This window comes from Sander lucioperca, chromosome 11 (genome assembly GCF_008315115.2).
Source record: "Sander lucioperca isolate FBNREF2018 chromosome 11, SLUC_FBN_1.2, whole genome shotgun sequence".
NCBI lineage: Eukaryota > Metazoa > Chordata > Actinopteri > Perciformes > Percidae > Sander > Sander lucioperca.
The window spans coordinates 4,972,130-4,984,545 of record NC_050183.1 but is presented as its reverse complement, the minus strand read 5'-3'; the positions used below and the strand labels follow the sequence as shown (position 1 = coordinate 4,984,545).

The 12,416-nt window shown below is 42.6% G+C and overlaps 1 protein-coding gene across 7 annotated transcripts in view; it reads left to right on the top strand.

Moving 5' to 3' along the window:
* ttll7 (tubulin tyrosine ligase-like family, member 7) overlaps window positions 1-12,416 on the top strand; it is a 69,183-nt gene that overhangs the window by 5,550 nt on the left and 51,217 nt on the right. For all 7 annotated transcript variants that reach the window (XM_031307247.2, XM_031307250.2, XM_031307249.2 and 4 more), the window contains exons 2-7: window positions 763-1,162; window positions 1,617-1,748; window positions 4,323-4,444; window positions 7,107-7,174; window positions 7,473-7,631; window positions 12,066-12,282. In XM_031307247.2, coding sequence (XP_031163107.1) covers window positions 1,138-1,162; window positions 1,617-1,748; window positions 4,323-4,444; window positions 7,107-7,174; window positions 7,473-7,631; window positions 12,066-12,282 — 723 coding nt within the window. In that variant the 5' untranslated portion in view covers window positions 763-1,137. The remainder of the gene's footprint in view (window positions 1-762; window positions 1,163-1,616; window positions 1,749-4,322; window positions 4,445-7,106; window positions 7,175-7,472; window positions 7,632-12,065; window positions 12,283-12,416) is intronic.

Sequence of the window (12,416 nt, the reverse complement as noted above, 5' to 3'; positions counted from 1 at the left end):
AGATGCATACCCTACAGGCAGTTTGGAGTCTGCAGTCCTCCTGAATGCTGCTTTGTCTTTGAAAATGTGAGGAATCTAAAGCACTTGGACATGAGAACCCACAGTGACATAAGGAGAACATGTAAACCCCACACAAAGAAGACTAAGACTCAAACATAGTCCTCTCTTGTGGTGAGGCAACAGCACTAACCACTGAGTCACTATGCTGTTGATTACCCCCTAAAGTGGTTTGAAGACACACTCTCAGACCACAGCCAAACAATAACAGAATTTGGCTGATAACTGGTGTTAATTTCCCACACCACTTCATAGCCTGAAAAAGATGCCATCTGTTTGAATGACGTGACCTCTCAGCCGTACAGTGAAACCCAGCTGGCACAAGCATCAGACACAATGAGATTCTGCAAACCCTTTACCTGACAATCACATTAATACTGTATTTCACAATGGTTCCACGGAATATCAATTAGTCCAGCGGACGTCACACAGCTTTAGATTATTTCATTAGTAGTACTGCAGTGTCAGAGCTGTACAGAGCTCTCACTGAACTGTTACGCTCGGTGTCAGATTGACTGATGTAGCCTGTGATAGCCCTGTGTGCTGCTGTTGCTACTGCGTTACATCAAAAGCATCTCCAATGTACTCCAGTCCAATGAGAACATACACACAGATCCACAGTGTGCACTGTAGTCACCCTCTGAGCAGTCAGCCTACAACTACGGTTCGTCTGCAGTAAAATACATTTTTTGTTCTCTTCTACAGGCATTCCTATCCATCCCTCTATCCACCCCTACCTCCCTCTCTCCTCTTGTGGCTGTAAATAAGCTGGGGCTGTGTAGACCCTTGAGAGGCCCTCCCCCTCCCACTCTTCCCCACCACTGTGCCCCCCTTCTAACTCCCCTGCCCACTCAGACTCTGCTGCTGCTGTTTATGTTGCTGAAAGGCGCCAGGTAGATGCTCAGATGATCCATTGGGCCATCCTGAACCACATCGTCCATACAGCCCAAGGCAGGGAAGACTAACTACTGCGAGTGTGAGAGAGCCCTTGGAGGGTGCTGTGAGTACCCTGTGAGGCCCGCCCTCCCGCCAAGCCTGGCAGAAAGCTTGGCTTGCCCCTTCACTTCTCCAGCCCCTGAGATGCCCTCCCCTCCTAATGAAGGAGGTGAGTAAGAGGGGTCCAACTCTCTCAGGACTGACAGGGGTATTCTGTTAGATGGTTAGTTGGCTTGCATATTCTTTACAGGTACCTGCCTGCCATAATCCGTACTATTCTGAAGCACACACACACACATACATACACACATACACACACACACACACACACACACACACTCACACGCACACGCACACACACACACACACACACACACACACACACACACACACACACACACACACACTACACATTATGACGGATCATGATGCATGCAGCTATAGCAAACTAGATGCCTAATTCAGTTACCCCCTAGCCCCATAAACAGGCCCCACTAAATTCCCTGCAGATGTGAGTAAAAATATATTACAAAACTCCAGCAACTCCTGCTCCCCTTCCAGTCTGGAGCACAAGCTGTGACTATATCTAGTGTTGTTGTACAGTATGCTGTCTCTTCCTCCAGAGGATCAAGGAGCGTCCCCCGTGAATGGGCCATCTGTGGGCTCGTACCGGAGCAGTGGGAAGAGAAAAGTGCGCACCAAAAAGAAGAAAGGCACTATCACCGCCAATGTCACTGCCACCAAATATGAGATTGGTATGGTAACCTATTTCAAATGATATTAACGCTTTTGAAATCACAGTAACCACAACAAACAATACAATACATCAAAATGTTCAATGAAGATTTAAGAATAAAAACAGGTTTAAAAAAGGAGGCAAAACAGACATATACACTACAGAAATGTCTACAAAGATATATTTTGATCACAGAGTTCGTCTTAAAGGTCCCATGGCATGACAATTTCACTTTGAGGTTTTTTAACATTAATGTGAGTTCCCCCAGCCTGCCTACGGTCCCCAAGTGGCTAGAAATGGCGATAGATGTAAACCAAGCTCTAGGTATCCTGCTCTGCCTTTGAGAAAATGAAAGCTCAGATGGGCCGATCTGGAATCTCCTCCTTATGATGGGAAGGTTACCTCCTCTTTCTCTGCTTTGCCCGCCCAGAGAATTTGGCCCACCCATGAGAAAGAGAGAGACATCATGGCTTGAAAACAAGAGAAGCATGGCAGGTCAAGGACACACCCCCACCCTCCACCTTGCCCCCCCCCCCTCTCCTCCTCAATAGCGTTTAAAGCTACAGACACAGAAATGGCACATCCTAAGTAAAGCTCATTGTGGGACTGGCTCTAGTGGCTGTAATTCTGCACCAAGGCTGAATTTCGGGAAAGAGACTTCAGATACAGTATTAGGGGACCACTAAGGCCTATATAAAAGCATCCAAAAAGCAGCATGTCATAGGACCTTTAATGATGGAGCTAGTGTAGGATTAAAAGAGGCTTTCTTTGAAATGGGTGATGAAACCCTTTCATTGATGTACATTATCCTAGTGTTGATGTTTTCTGTCAGAAAACAAAACGAGTTGCCTGAAATGCCTTAGCAGTTGTGTTTGTGGTTGTAGCTGCAGTTGTAGGATTAGTTACTTTAGTTATTCTTTTTTCAGGTTATTACTTACATAGACATGTTGAATATGCTATTAATATTGATGAACACACAGTACATGTCAAGACATTTTATGTCAGATCTAGCTACATTGTGTATACTAAGCCTTTACTACAGAGCCTCAGGTTTCAAGCATCTGAATTTATATTTATATTTTCCTCATTTAAATTTCACGAGGGAGCAAAACCAACATTTGGGTGGTCCTGCAGACAGGATTAATGTACTGTGACACAGTGAACTGTATATTAACTTTGGAAACAGCCCTCAGTATGGCTCAGTCAGTCCCTCAATACAGCAAAATGAAATCACCATGTTTTTGAATGTCTTAACAATAAAACAATACACTGCAGATTTTACTCCCAACAATAAAATCTAATTTGCTGTGGTGGGAATGTTTGAAGGAGGCCGTTGTTATTTAATGTCTTAAATTAAACCTAATAGAGTTGCAGCAACAGTTCACACAGAGACAGCTCAGCCTTACATACATACATAAATCTTTATTGAGGTAATTTAACTTGGCAGTACGTTTTTTTTTGAGAAGGGCAAACAGAAGCATAGTAAGCACTCCTCACATGGTCAGTATATGCCAGTGTGGCAGCACAGCTCTCAGGGGTGAACTACAACCTATGAAACTAAGGAGTCAGCAGCAGCAAGTAGAAGTTGGGGGCTGCCCGGATCCTGTAGGTAGATGAGATTCTAGCTGTGAGTCAGTTTGCTTGCTGTGACGAGACCCTCACAGTGGCCATTCTGAGAGTAGTGCAGGGCTATTTTGAAGGAAAATTAACACTAAGGGCCAGATGGATGGCTCATTTTTGCTGTTACCTGTCTTTTTTGTTTTAGAATTGATAGTATTACAGGTAAAGGTTAAAGGTCAGGGAATATGGTGTTGGAAATTTGCTTTACACCCACTGAGAAGGGATTGTACACTCTGGCCCTTAGGATGCCTGTTTCGTGAGATGTGTAAGAAAGGATTGATTATAGTTTTGTACTCAAAGGCCCTACTGGTAACTGTAAGCATAGGTCTGCTGTGATGTAAACCCTCCCTGTTCCAGTTAGCTAAACACTGTTAGCCTCTACCAACGTTAACAGATGGATGAAGTTACATCAGAAACACCTTTTTCCCATTCATGTGCCATCATGCAACATTAGGCAAGACTTCTCCAGGTTTGTGAAGGCTTTCAAGAAATTAATTAATACCTTGTTTCGTTAGGGCATATGAATTTTTCATTACTAACTGAATAATGAATAGTTGTCAGATTAATGTCCAAATGGGCTTGCCACCTATCTCTCATACGATGGGGTTTCCATTGGGATTTAAATGCATTACAGACAATTAATTTATCTTATTGAAGAGAAGTATTACGATTGGCTGCTCTGCAACCATTCCATGAATGGCAAATATTGCTGTGAGCTTTTTTGATATATCGTCTCCCGGACTCATTTTTCTCTTAATATGTGCAAAAACAGAAACGAAGCCCAGCAACATGTTTGAGTGAAATATTGATCTATAAAGTAAAAAAAATATTTAATTTGTGGGTCCAAGTCACATCTTGCTCTCATTTTTCATCTATAATAGTAAGTTACTTTGTGATCATGAAAATGTATTTAAACAACTGCGTAGTTAATTTTAATAATGGAATACAATCTAATGTGAGTTTTTTCCCCCAGTTCGTATAGTCATCAAAGAGGTGGACTACATCAAGACCCGGGAAGATGACGAGACCGCCAACCTCATCTGGAATGACTCGGCCGTGCAGCACGAGAAAATCGCTGAGCTCAGGAATTATCAGGTACACTGCATCGCTACCATGTCAAGTCAGCACCCATTGTTCAGAGGCTCCGTAGCCTAGAGGTTAGACAAGAGAGCTTAAGAATAAGGTCTTCAGATCCAATTGCTGCACTGAAAAGGAAAAAATGGATCTTAAAGGTGCAGTAGGTAAGACTTATAAAACTAACTTTCTGTCATATTTGATGAAACTGACCCTATGTTTGAGTAGAACTACATGAAAGAGGTAATTTAGAAAACAATCCAGCTCCTCTGGCACCACCTACAGCCTGTAGTGCGATTTGCAAAAATCCACAGCTCCCTGTTCAGATCCTCCAATCAGGGCCAGGGGGGGGGTGTCTAACTGCGTGTCAATCACTGCTCATGCACACGCATTCGTTCTCCCTTGTGGGGGGAGGGGCTTAGAAGACCGTTTGGGCTTTAGCAGAAAGGGGGGGAGGGACTGAGAAGTTGTCGATGTTCAAATTCTTTGGCTAAGTCCTGGATCTTCACAATCCTACCTACAGCACCTTTAACTTTTACAGTATGCTCCAATAAAGCTGCTCAGTGGCTAGCAGCCAAAGACCATGATACTGATCAGCTCCCAGTGGATGTACAGTGTGTAACTTTGCAAGGGAAAAGTCTCGAGCAGCAGTTGAAAAAAGATCATGTGTGTTCAGCTGACTTTAAAGGCAAACCAAATGTTAGAAACAAAATAACCTGCCTCTAATGTGTGTATCACTGGTAAGGTAAGGGAGGATTTTCCCCAAGGATTCTTGAGATGCCTTTGAAATGAAACAGTGCAGTGCACCAGAAGAAATGGATAAAAAGGATGAAACTAAACTATGACAGGAACTGTAACCCTCCCATGCTTAGAGAATTTTATCTAAATTATTTTCATACAAAGAAAACCAAATCCCTTCCTTTAAAAACTCTTTTAGTTAGAGTTAGATAAACATGAAATGATTTTCTGCAGATTCTTTGAACTTATTACAGCACAAAGCATTCCTAGGTATGTTTTTTAAACTCTACAAACCACTAAACCAGTGGGACTCAAGGCCTTCTTCCAAGCCTTTAAATGTTTTGCACTAAAATCTTAAAAATTAAAATCTGACCTGAAGCCTATTCATTTGGCAAGTCATAAAATCTTCACCAAATAACTGACCTCGTGAGTTTCAGTTTTTCTGCCATGAAAAAGAGGTGTATGCACACCACCCTGCCTTAAAATAAAATTGTCTGTTTCTCCAGTAGAGATAAAAGAGTAGGTACAAAAAAATACAAGGAAAAAAGAGATTAGAGCAGATGGAAAGGGGATGGTATACAGAGACTTTTGGGACAGATGGAGCAGGGAAAAGAAGATTAGGTTTAAAGTAGTAATAGTAAATGTCAGAATGAAATAAAATATAATAGAAAGAAATGAAAAAAGTGAAGATGGAAGGAAGACCCTGAACATGCCCATCTGCTTTTACTCAGACCCTGGGAGGTAAGAGGGAGACAGCAAATAGGAAAGAAGGGTGGACAGAGTGAGAGGGAACAACAGAGACAGATGAAAAGATTGACAGTTAGACTGACAAGTTGTGAGCAACAGGGGGTGGAGAGCAGGTTTCAGCTCTCCCTGGTGATGTTGACAAGACGGGCCTAAACAATAAGGGTTGCTTTGAGTTCTGTGTACTAGTCTGAAAGTGATCTTACCTCTGTTTGACCTCCCTGTCCTGCTGACTGTACTTACTGCTCCCCCTCAGCTACGAACGTTAGCCATCCATCTTCCTGAGTGCTTATTTGATTAGACTGGGCACTAATGATCGATTAAATCACAGGCTAAAAAGAGTTAGGACAGGGGCAGCAAGAGTTCAGCTAAGTAGATTGAATATTACAAATACTGTAACAGCTTAACGTGTAGCAATGTGGCTAATGTTTTGACATAGAACTGGTGATTTGCTGCCAATTGTTTTCACTTGCTCTATCGCACTGCTATGGTGTTTCATGAGATAATTTCTCAGTAGAAAAGTAGAAGTCCCTCAACAATTGGTTTTGATTTCCCATCACAAGCTACGTCGTCTCGCGGCATTGGCATAATTGTGCAATCTCTTCCGAATCCCTAATTACGTCTGTCTCGTTTGGATAATAATCACGGGATCCTTTTTCACTCTGCGTTCTTGTTTTTTCCCTCCGCTTTCTCTCTCTCCCTCTTTTAATTCTTTCCTTTCGCCGTTTAGTGATGTACTGTGAGAGTTTGCTGTCAAGTTTCAGTTCATACGAGCCTAATTAACGCCCCTGTTCAGGCTCATTTGGTCAAAGAATACAGAAAACCCAGAGTTTTTCCTTTACCCCCCCACCCCCCTTTCGGCGCATTCAAAGCAATTCATTCAACTGTCACTGCAGGAGCTTGCGATGCAGAACCAATTACCTCGGCCCCTCGGAGTTGAGATTGATCGTTTTTTTTTCTCGCCTCTTCCCTCCCCAACCTTTTAAAGTATAAAAAAAACATGGTAAACTAAATAAGGGTTGAGAAAGGTCTCAGCGACACCTTTTTGTTTTGAGTCCGTAATTGGGCATAAATGTCAGAACATTGTAAGCTCACTTCAGGTTGCTGCCTTTAATGTGCTCATTTTTATGAAGGGGTGGGGGTGGAATTGAGTGGCATAATAGCCCTAACAACATTATTATGTCTTCCTGTCCCTCTGCAGAGAATTAACCATTTCCCTGGCATGGGCGAAATCTGCCGGAAGGACTGCCTAGCAAGAAACATGTCCAAGTAAGTTTTCAAATGAGAATAATTTGGTTCAGTTGAGTTCAGTTCAATAACAAGAGCATTTCAAAGCTCAGTGTTTAGCCAGCTGGCACTCTAAGATGTCACAACTGGGTACTTGTAGCACTCCAACATTACAAGCCAAATAAGTGAAAGACACTGCTGTAAAAGCACAAAATTCATATTTACTGATAGGAAAATGCTAAATGTAACTTTTAATTTTAAAAAGTACAAATACATGACTTTTCTAATAGTATAAAATGTGGCTTTACTGCCACGCACACACCCTTTCTTTGTTCTCCAGAATGATCAAGTGCCAGCCTCAAGAGTACAGCTTCATTCCCAAAACCTGGATCTTCCCAGCCGAGTACACTCAGTTCCAGAACTATGTCAAGGAGCTCCGCAGGAAACGCAAGCAGAAGACCTTTATCGTCAAACCCGCCAACGGAGCCATGGGTCACGGGTAGGTCAGAGGCTAGAAAGTGCCCCAATTTAACACACTGACTATAAGACTGACAGGGGAAGCCAGTGCACGAAAGAGAAGGAGAGAGTGACAGAAGCAGAGGATAGAAAGCAAGATAGTGAGTGAGTGGAGGAGAAAAAAATTTGCTCCAGAGCAAATAGAGGACAAACACAACAAAACGAGGCAATAAGAGGTTTGTGACCCTGACATGGGTGTCTATGGAAATAACATTACCTAGAGCTGGGACCAGATTGAGTATTTGAGCTGAGAGGGTGTGGTGAATGTCATTGTTGGCCTCATTGTCCTCGATGGTCACACTCTACATAAATCAGGACATGCACACACACACACACACACACACACACACACACACACACACACACACACACACACACACACACACACACACACACACACACACACACAGTCCCTGGCAGTTACTGTAGTTCCTTCCCTGAAGGTTTCTGCATGTGATTATTGGATTCCTTTATGAGGTACCATCAGCAGAGACCAGTCAGACTAGAAAATGGACCAAGATGGCTGCTGCAGGGGACTCTGTCTCACAGTAGCATCTCTTTATCAAAAGATGAGCGGGCTGTGGTACCTGAATGCATATTTCATACTTGCAATCCCATGGGCTGAGAGCCTATCTCAGGTTGTGATGTTACACATTTCTATGGTATGTTACCACTATCCTGATTGTGGTATCCAGTTGAAATCTTGAAGCATTTAGAAAATCAGTAAAGAGGCATGGTGACAAGGCCGCTTACATTGACCAGGTACACCTGTACACTCTAAATCAATCAAATGTGAAATTTCAGCAATCAACACACTTGTGGTGAAGCTTCTGTCCCCCTAAAGTCGCCTGATGATTAGCGGTAAGACTGCTTTGCTCTGGCTGTGCCACTTTGTTTTTGTATGGGGTGAGCGTCAGTGGCAACCAAGCGGTAGTGCTACCCTTGACACTGCCCACGCTCGAAAATTGCCACGAGTGTTGCGCTCAAAGTTCATATTATTTAAACTTTAACCTTGTTGCTGCTGAACTTTCAAAGTTCAATCTATGAGATAACAGCTGTATGTGAGATAGCCAGAAGCGATGATGTATACCTCTGAAGTGTCTGCACTATGCTCTGCGCCCTACCTTACGGGTTTACCGCTGATCATGTGTAGGCGGCTTAATGTGTGTAAATAGGGGTGGACAAAACATTACAAACCAAAGTTTACCAAAGAGTTGAATTAACTGCCCTCTGACAAAGTGTCAACAACACTGAACATTATAAGCATGGGTGACCGTAGGGGTGGTGTTGATTTTTAAGCTCCTTTGCTTTGAGAAGTTGGTTTTGTTCATCTAGTATGAAAGCTCTCTGGCTTCTGGAAGGTTTCCAGGTACCACTGACTGGGAGATCTGGTGATGAATATTAGGAAGCTCCCTGGGGAAAGGGACATTTAGGCTTCTCTGCTCAGTCCTTTACTATCACAAACCACTGGATGGATGCAACAGAAGTGGTCAACAACACAAGTATCCTAAATTGTCTCTAAAATAAACCCAGTAACTGATTCTAATGTTCTATGTATGGGCCATAACCAACTCATTTGACACTCCAAACAGAATTCTACTATGATTTGACCTGCGCAGAGGTCAAGCCTGGATAGATTAAAATAAAGTGGAAATGCCAAGTGTTTTCAAGTTCAAAAATTCAAGTGTGATGGGTTTTACAAATAATTCTGTTTGATAAAATAAAACATAAAGTAAAAGGCAGGCCAGACTGTGAATATTATGATTTGGCTAAAATACAGGGTCCTTTAAAAATAATTAGTTTTTGCTTTGCACATTGCACACAGCTCTCTTGAACACTTCAGAATACGTTGAAACGGCTCAGATTGCAAAACATGTATCTAGTATTCTTTTTGACTCTAATTCTTTGAAAATGTGATCCCTGAAGTGAATGTGTGAAGAAATACTTTGGAGTGCATTCATCACTGGCACCAATAGGTGGGGATATTGAAGTACAAATAGCTCAGTATGCTTCATCTCTCCCTCTAATTCTCTTTGAATTTGTCCTTTCTGGTATAATGTGAGCATTACTTATAACTCCATGCTGCACTAAGCCCTTATTTATTAAAGAATAAAAGGCAAAGGCTGAATAATAGCAATACATTAAGAATATGAAAGATGATAAGTTTAGCTCGACCACTCAATGGCGGGAGGCTCGCAAGATTAGATTTTTCTCAATTTTTTTTGCATGGTGTGACGTGGCAGGAAATTAAGTTATATCTACCCCCTGTAATTTTTTTTTTCCGTCGGCCAACTAAATTAAGTTATTGTTTGTGTCTGAAGCGCAGCTTGTTATAAGGGAAACAAAATAAAAGCGCGTGCAGGGCTTAAAAAATGCGAGATCCCCTCCGGTGCCAAATTAAATAGGCAGGGGAGAGTGGGCCGTGATTATCTGACACCCCAGCTCATCAATCATGTCGTCTTCTCCTCAGCTACTCCTCCTTGACTAACTCACACCGTTAACCCTGTCCTCATCATTCAACTTGCTGTCTGCCTGTTAGGCATCGTCGGTCAGCCTACCATCAACTTGTACCTGTTCTTTTCTGTTCAAGCACTGTGATAAGCAGGCCAATGAAGTGTTTGTCTATAATAGGGCAGTAGTTGGCGGGAGTAAGTGGTGATGAAGAGTGATTGATAAACCTGACAGTACCAACAACATTACACTAAGGCGGATATACAAGCTGGAAAGGTTTTATCAAACCTCTGAAGAGACGACTGCTGAACTAAGATCATAACCTGAAAGGCAATACCTGATCCCAGTCTAGGTTTACACAGGCTACGATGTAGGGTACGGCGTAGGGTACGGCGTAGGGTACGGCATAAGGTACGGCGTAAGGTACGGCATAGGGTCCGTATCTACGCATACCTACGTACGTACCTACGGCATAGATTCAACGCAGAACCATAAATCAAGCTTTAGAAGCTCATTAACACTGCTCCAGTGTTTTTGCTTCATTAGAGTTAACCGAGCAGGTGAATTCTTTGGTTACATTACAACAACAACAGGTCGCACTGTTCCCAGGTTACTGTATGTTCTGGCTGTGATTACAGAGCAGGACAATGTTTGCACTCGGGTGGCTTGGTGCCACAATATCTGAATACCTCAAACTGTACTTTTTGAACTATAAAATCTTTACATCTTGGCCAAATATTGTGTTTGTGTGTGTGGTGTGCCTGCTTGCATGTGTATAGCTTCCAGGCTGTGCATGTAACCAATTTAGGCCAAGTCGGCCTTAACTATGAGTGATGGTAATATAGGTCAGTCACAATGCTTGTACATAGTGGGAGATTGTTTAGGAACGACCCCTCACCCTCCCTGCACGCATGCATACACCTACACACATACGGACAGACATACAGTACACACTTTCACATTCACAAAGTTTTGAAAATATTGCCCCTCACCCTCGCGTGCACAGCCACATGGATGCACACAAACTAACACAACTCATTCTAGAGTCCAGCTAGCAATGGCCTGCGTACTATAAGGCCTGAGTGCCAGTGACATGAGACCAAAGCAAAGGAATTAGAGTGGAGGTCGAAACCGAGCGCAACGTCTGCTCCTATTAACCTACACACAGCTAAAAGACCCTGCTACAGCATTTGATGCACTGTGCCATTCAGACATTGCAGAGTTTGGCTTCAGAAAATCACAATGTTTTCCAGATGCTCGCAGAGTATTTCTCAGACAAACCAGCATTTGTGTTGTACCAGTCTGTTTTTTGTACATTTATAACAGTTTTATTTAGATGACCAGGTAATAAGTAACACAGGTTTTGGAACATGCAATGCCCCTCAGGCAGCTTGTCCTGCCCAAGCCAGCCCTGAGGCATGCTGAGCGCACTCCTTTACATATGTTTTCATTGAAGGTTCTGTAGCAGTGGAAGGTCACATGAATACCATTAGGGCACAATGGCTCTGACCCTTTCACTCCTAAAGACTGAATGTCTTCAGTGTAAATGTAAGAGTCATTCCATGCTCAAGGACACATCTTCTCCCTCTGATTGCATCTATTGCTCTTCATACTAGTACTTTTTATCCAGTGCTTTGAAAGACAAAAGCAGGGTAAAGTTCATCTTATGATTTAAAGATTGAAATTATCAAGGCAGATGTGGCACCCCAGTAATATGTCCCCAACTTTTCATGATGATTTAAAATGAAATATTGTGTTAAACCCATATAATCTGTATACTATTTTGTTGCTTCAACAGATATATAAGACAGTGCCATTGTCATCAGTCATGTTCATGGTCCCTGCTATACTGCCATCTATCTTTTTTTTAATTATCTTTTTTGTCTTTACTATGCCATATTTTATTATGCTGCTGACGACACCCCAATTTCCCCCCCGAGGATTAATAAAGTTTCTGTCTATCCAGGATCTCGCTTATCCGTAACTGTGAGAAGCTGCCAGCCCAGGAACACTTTATCGTTCAGGAGTACCTGGACAAGCCCTTCCTGATGGAGGGCTACAAGTTTGACCTGCGCATCTACATCCTCGTCACTTCCTGTGACCCACTTCGCATTTTTCTCTACAATGACGGACTGGTCCGCATGGGCACAGAGAAGTACCATGCACCCAGTGAGGCCAATCTGGTGAGTCACAGACAATACTACTACTAATAATAAAGATAATTTATGTGTTTTGGATTTTTCAAAGTAAAGCTACAAAGTGCTTCACAAAGCTGCACATAGACTTGGAAATGCACAAATGGTCGTAGACACACACC